Source organism: Grammomys surdaster, unplaced genomic scaffold, assembly GCF_004785775.1.
Source record: "Grammomys surdaster isolate TR1022 unplaced genomic scaffold, NIH_TR_1.0 132, whole genome shotgun sequence".
Classification (NCBI taxonomy): Eukaryota; Metazoa; Chordata; class Mammalia; order Rodentia; family Muridae; genus Grammomys; species Grammomys surdaster.
The window spans coordinates 6,579,260-6,585,259 of record NW_021604590.1 but is presented as its reverse complement, the minus strand read 5'-3'; the positions used below and the strand labels follow the sequence as shown (position 1 = coordinate 6,585,259).

Below are 6,000 nucleotides of genomic sequence, written 5' to 3'. Positions count from 1 at the left end.
GTGGGACAGGCATGACTACTACTTCCAGGATCTTTGCTTCATGCTAAACTGAAGCTCTCTCACTATCTCACACCAACTCCTTTCTCTCCTTTCTTCAACTCCCAGTCACCACTACTTCAGTTTGTCTCTACAAATGACTGGGTTAGTAAATATCACATGAGTGGAAATTATACAGTTATTTGTGACTGAACGTACCTCATTTACTAGGTCTTCAAGGTTTGCTCACATTGAATAGAGTACCACAACATCTTTTCCCTTGCTGCTAGCTAATATTCCACTATGTATACACATTTTGTTTCTCCACTCGTTTGTGGGTGGCCATGTATGCTGTTTTTATTTTTGACTGTTATATGTAACACTGCTGTGAAAAGTTACCTATATATGAGTCTTATTTCAACTCAGAAGCTCCGTGTATCCATCCACATTGGGAATAGCTGGCTACATAGTAACTGTTAGATAGATGAAGGAATTTAGGCCGTCTTCCACAGTGACTGAACCCTTAAACTTCTCCACAAAGGGCATCAGGGCTGCAACTGGTCATCTCCTCACTAACACTTGTCCTGAAGCTATTTAGGGAAAAACTACATAATCCTGGGAAGAGGCCTTCTTACCTCATCTATAAAAGAAGGGAACCTTTGGGTTAATAAAACATGAAAGCCAGAAGCTCTGGCCTTTCAAACCAGTTCTGTGCTCCTCAGCACTGTCTTTGTAACTCCACCCCAACACTAACATGCTGGGCTGCAAATCTGCATGGAGACAGAGTGATGCCTAGCACTGTGTCCCTCTTTTCTGGTGTGTGCAGCCCCTCCCTTTCATCCCCTGCACTCGGCCAGCTACAGGAAAACCCAGAGCCACTTTCCATTTAGAGCTGAGGAAGACAAGGGAGAGGGAGCAGCCAGTGAATGGTTACACCAAGATCTTGTTTCTTCCTTGTAAGGACTTTATTTCCATTTCACCATGGTCTCAGGAAGACCCTGAGGCACCTTTGTCTGTCTCAGTTTGATCTCCTCCGGATTTTCTGTAGTGCTTTTCCTTAAACAAGAAAATGTCGAGTGAGCTTTGTACACCATCAGGTAATGTTTTAACAATAATTTAAAAATGGCGCTGTTGTCTCATTGGTACAAGGGACCAACAGCAACAGTACATACAGTACAAGGAACTTCACAATGAGTTACAGTGGACCGGACCAACGCACACGCAGGCGAGGGCAGGGACAGGGCAGTTTATGTACAGGTGCCCAAGGATGTGCGGTCAGGCTGGGTAGATGGGTCACGCAGAGTCCATCTGAAGGGCTCTGTACCTTTTCAGAAATGTTGACCTGCATCCTTCCAGATTACGGACACTCTTGTCTTCTGGCCTTCTGGCCTTTTCACTACAAAAAGTTCACTGAGTTAGACAGTCTGAAGCATTAAGAAAGACTCCTAAAAAAAAAATTAAGACTGGACGAAATAAAATTTAACTTAGAACACTCTGAACTCAGCATGGAGAAACCCAACCAGAATGGAACAGTGCAAATTCAACAGGCAGGCGGAACTGAGAACAAGGGTGTTTGAAAATCTCTTAAAATGTACATTTTAAAACTCTTTAAATCTATTTATACCTTATTTACCTTTTTGTTTAATATATCGTGTGTAAAAAAGATGGAGACAAAAATAGTTTTCTGAGCTATGAAAAAAATTATTACAGGCACGTTTACTGTTTCATTCCCGAAACATCTCAGTTTACCAGGTTGAACATTCAGTAGCCGTGTGTGTTTTAAAAGCATCCTTTGACTTTGAGAGAGCTACATCTTTCCTTTGGGGCAGAGGTTGGTGGATGGTGGTGATGGTCTGGTTATGTAAATTACAGTGAATTATCCCGGTGATCATCCATGCAAGCTTGCATCCTGTCGCAGGTGCAGCTTCTCCTCTGTCGGGTCCTCCTCACCGCGTTCCTCCAAGGACACTGGGTCTCCGGGTGACTGAGACTGTGAGGCAGTGGGGGAAGGTGGGGCCCAACGGGATGGAAGGCGGCGGTTTGCTGGTCTCTCTGGCCTGGAGAAGCAGGGCTCTAGGGAGGGCGCGAGCGCAGAACAAGGCAGTTCCTTCAGAGCCGAGAGAGGGAGACAGCATTACTCAGACCTGCATTGTCATGTGGGCCACGGCCCCAACACACTCCAAACACACTGAAGTCAAATGAACAGAGACCAGGCAGCTTCAGCGTCTGAATGATTACTGCATGCATGGAATAACTTAAAATGATTCTCCACATGAATGATTAGTGGTGACCTATTACAATGTGACAGAACATAGCAACACAGTGACATGGGGCTGCTTTGTAGGGCATCTCCAGAACTGGGCTGGAACACAGAGAAGATGAAGTAACAACTAGGGCCATCTTGTCCCAGGCTCATCCTTGAGCCTCTTGAAGGATCTTTTCAGCTACTGAGCTGGTCTCATGGGATTTCATTCTACTGAGGTCCACAGAGACCTAGGATTACATCCAGCAGTATTAGCAATGGGATTCAAATGAAACTCTGTTTATTCCAAGCTGACTGGCAGCAGGCTAAACAAACTCCCACAAGTTGTGTGTGTGTGTGTGTGTGGGGGAACGTTGCATTTAAAAATTTTAATGAAGGTCTAGATTTCTTTAATGACTCATCACTGTGGTGGTAGTCTTACAATTAGAGCTACGAGACACTTGTGTTTCAGCCACTGTAACAAGCTAAGGGCTGACCACGTGACACACAACATCCGACCAGGATGCAAGTCACCTGTGGCTGCTTGCCTGTTTAAAAGGAATGTAGGGTTACGTGTCCTTCGCCTGGATATCGGGAGTTTGGGATGTGGAAAGCTGTGTCACATGCAGTGTGAATCGTGGATGATGTTCTGGATAAGGCCCCACAAGAAGTCAAGAGGTGAATTATAAGAGTTAGACGTGACTAACAGTGAAAGACCCCTGAATGAAGAGGCTGGGAACAGTGGGGGGTGGAGGAGCAGAGGCTATGTCCAGTGGACGGACGATGGCTCTTCTGGGAAGATGAAACATGACAGACGATGCTTGGAGATGGCTAGGGAGGATGGCATGACCCAAGAGCAGCAAGGGACCCACAGGCTTCTGCAAGAGCAATGGAGTAGTGGGGCAGAGTCTTTCCCTTATTCCTGAGGGGCCAGCAAAAAAAGGAAATATTAACACTGAGACCATTCCATCAGATGCCTGGTTTTGGGAGACATCTTACCTGACCTAGGAGGAGCCTCCCTGGGCTATTTATGCTGATGGTATCCAGACAGCCAGGATATACCTATATTTATCTCATTAAGTCATCTCGTAGTGCAGGAAGGAGGGTGGGGATGGTCTGTGAAATCCGTGTCCCTGCACTCACTACTGTCAGACTGAACATGCGCACCTATGTTACATGTTGGTATGGCTTCAGGGTTATCTAGCCCCTCTTCCCACTGAGGGTGAACAGGAACAAGCTTTTCTCGGAGGCCATCACACCCTCCTTACTAGCATCGGTTAGTGCAGGAAAAACCATGGAGCCATCCGTGCAATCCAGGAAATTAACATGTTCCTTATAAAAAAGCCAGCACACACAAACAAGCAATGCTGTCCGTAATCCAGAAGCCTGAGAGGTGTGGAAATGGCCTTTACCCCTAGATTCTTGGCTATTTCCCTCACTACTCTCTCTAGTCTGCTATGGGACACACCTTTTATCTGATGGTAGCTATGTCTCCCCCAAGACATTGTTGTGTAGACCAAGTTGGCCTCAAACTCAGATAGCCACTGCCTCCGCCTCCCTGATGCGTATGCCACCTTGATTAATAGCATGGCTCTATTTTGGTTACTAACTTCAGGTAGATCAGGAGGGTGACTGCATCCTTGACTCATCTCAAAATGAATACTTTCTTATAGGTCTCACTCTGTTCAGGCTCTGATGGCTATGCACTGAGGTCTCAAAAACACCAGGAACAGAAACGTCTGTTACTATTCATTCAGCTTGTACTCATCAAGAACTTACTTTTTCACCAATGGACTCAGCTGGAAGGACAAGAGATGTTTGTGTTTACTCTTGATTCATGTTTGTTTTGGAAAAACGAGAGAGAGAGAAGGCTCAGCACATTATGTGTGCCATACCTCAGCACATGGCAACACCAAAACACCAATGAGCAGTGGCAAAGCCAAAGACTCCCACAGGCAAGACCTAAGATGGGCCCTCCTGGCCAGTGTTTCTCTGTTGAACTGCATGAGAGGAAAAACTTTAGCAGAATCTACACCCTAAGTAGTTGACCCTGGAGGTCTGAGTTCAGTGTCTGTCCCTTGGGGGTGAGAGAGTAGATGTTCGCAGATGATGATGAATGCCAGATGCCAACCACAAGTGCATCAGCTACACACACAACTCTGTGGACGGTGGAGGTGGGGAAGAAGCACTTACAGTGTGAGGCAGGCAGGGCTAGAGTCCCCATGGGGCAGTTAGTAAGACAGTTTGGTTCTGGACAGACAGACAGAGAAAGAAGAGAAAAACAAGTAGGTTGGAAAGTGTTTCAAACAAAACAGTAAAAGTATAGACCCTGCTCCAAGATGGCCTCCAGGAGGGACTGGTGGCTTCTGTGTTTACTCAGAGGGAGGCTAGGCAGAAGGGGGCCGTGGCTCAGCTCACAGGGTTGTCTTCTGCTGTGAGTCAACACACTGGAGGAAGCAGAACCGAGAAGCAGGGCCTCCCAGCTCCCTGACAGCACTTCCATGGCAAAGGCAAAGGGTGGTTGGGGGAGACAATAGCATGGCTGGCTACACAGTCTGGTTTGTTCTGATCACCACAAGCTACAGCTGCCCATGCTCAACCATCCCCTCCAGGGTGCATTAAGCTCTTAGAGGAAAGAGTGCCACCTGATGTCACACCATTTCTCTCAGTACATCTCTGCCTTGCTGCCAAACTGGGGTGTGGGGGGATGGGGGGATGGGACAGGGTCACTTGAGGGGTGAGAGGGGAGCAGGGAAGAAACATTTCCTGTCTCTCAGATGTTGAGATCCCAGTAGCAACACCACACAGGGTGCTTGGCACAGGATAGGAAAAACACCAGGGACTCTGCTTATCTGGGCGTGAAAACCAGGCCTGGCACACATTCACCAAGAGACGAAACATGATTTCCCATGGGACTACTGTGAGGGGGGTCAATCCAAACAGAAATGACTGATTCTCCTGGCATCCAGAACATGCAAATGTCTGAGAGAAAGGGGAGAGACCACATCCTCTGTGCTATGCTAGCAGGTTGCTCAAAACATTCACCGTCAAGACTACAAAGGTTCTTTAGTGCCCCAATACATCTCTATGGTCTCTAACATGAGTAGAAACTCAAGATAGCCCATTGATGATGCCTTAAAGCAAGCTCTATCTTAGCTGAAGGCAGAGTAGGCATATACAGACGGACCCTCCAAGCCACAAGAACTTATCTGAGGGCTCCTGAGGTTTTGTGGTAAAAAGACAAGAGAAGACACCATTTGCTACCTGAGAACTCTTACCCTACAATGTCCTTTCTTCTCAGAGCATGTAATTAATCTGTCCTGACAACTCAGACCTTGGGAAGAGCAGGTCACGGGACTGCCATTTCTATAGGTAACTGTCAAGATCAACACTGGCTTGACCTACTTCTGGTTTGAACTCTATTTTGAGTTAAGTACTCCTTGGAGGGCTGGAATGGGAACCGAATCATTTCTCCCCTGTGAGTAATTTGAGGGAAACAAAAGAAATACACCTTTCTCCTCGTATCATCAGGAAGCCAGGGCTGGTACCAGGCACAGAAGCAGTAAGTAGCCTTAGAGCATCCTGCTGTCTTCTGTCCCTGCCCTTGCTGTTATGTGGGCTGGGCTTGGATGATGCTCACACATATGCATACATCTGGGATCCTAGGACCTGCAGTCAAGTAACTACTTAATGGTCAGACCTCCTCAGTCAGCACTGCAGTGACAGTGAGGCATGAATCCTCAAAGCTGTCACCACCCTTATTACCAGGTTGCTTCCGGTTG

At 46.9% G+C, this 6,000-nt stretch overlaps 1 protein-coding gene across 3 annotated transcripts in view; it reads right to left on the bottom strand.

Moving 5' to 3' along the window:
- Positions 1–919: 919 nt before the first annotated feature.
- The window catches only part of Mtcl1 (microtubule crosslinking factor 1), a 115,463-nt gene continuing 110,382 nt past the window's right edge, over positions 920–6,000 (bottom strand). The window contains exons 14-15 of one of the 3 annotated variants that reach the window (XM_028762227.1): positions 4,412–4,468; positions 921–2,083 (exon numbers count right to left, since the gene is read on the bottom strand). In XM_028762227.1, coding sequence (XP_028618060.1) covers positions 4,430–4,468 — 39 coding nt within the window. In that variant the 3' untranslated portion in view covers positions 921–2,083; positions 4,412–4,429. Of the gene's footprint in view, positions 2,084–4,411; positions 4,469–6,000 lie in introns of those variants that run through there. The other 2 variants (XM_028762226.1, XM_028762228.1) reach the window with 2 other exon arrangements.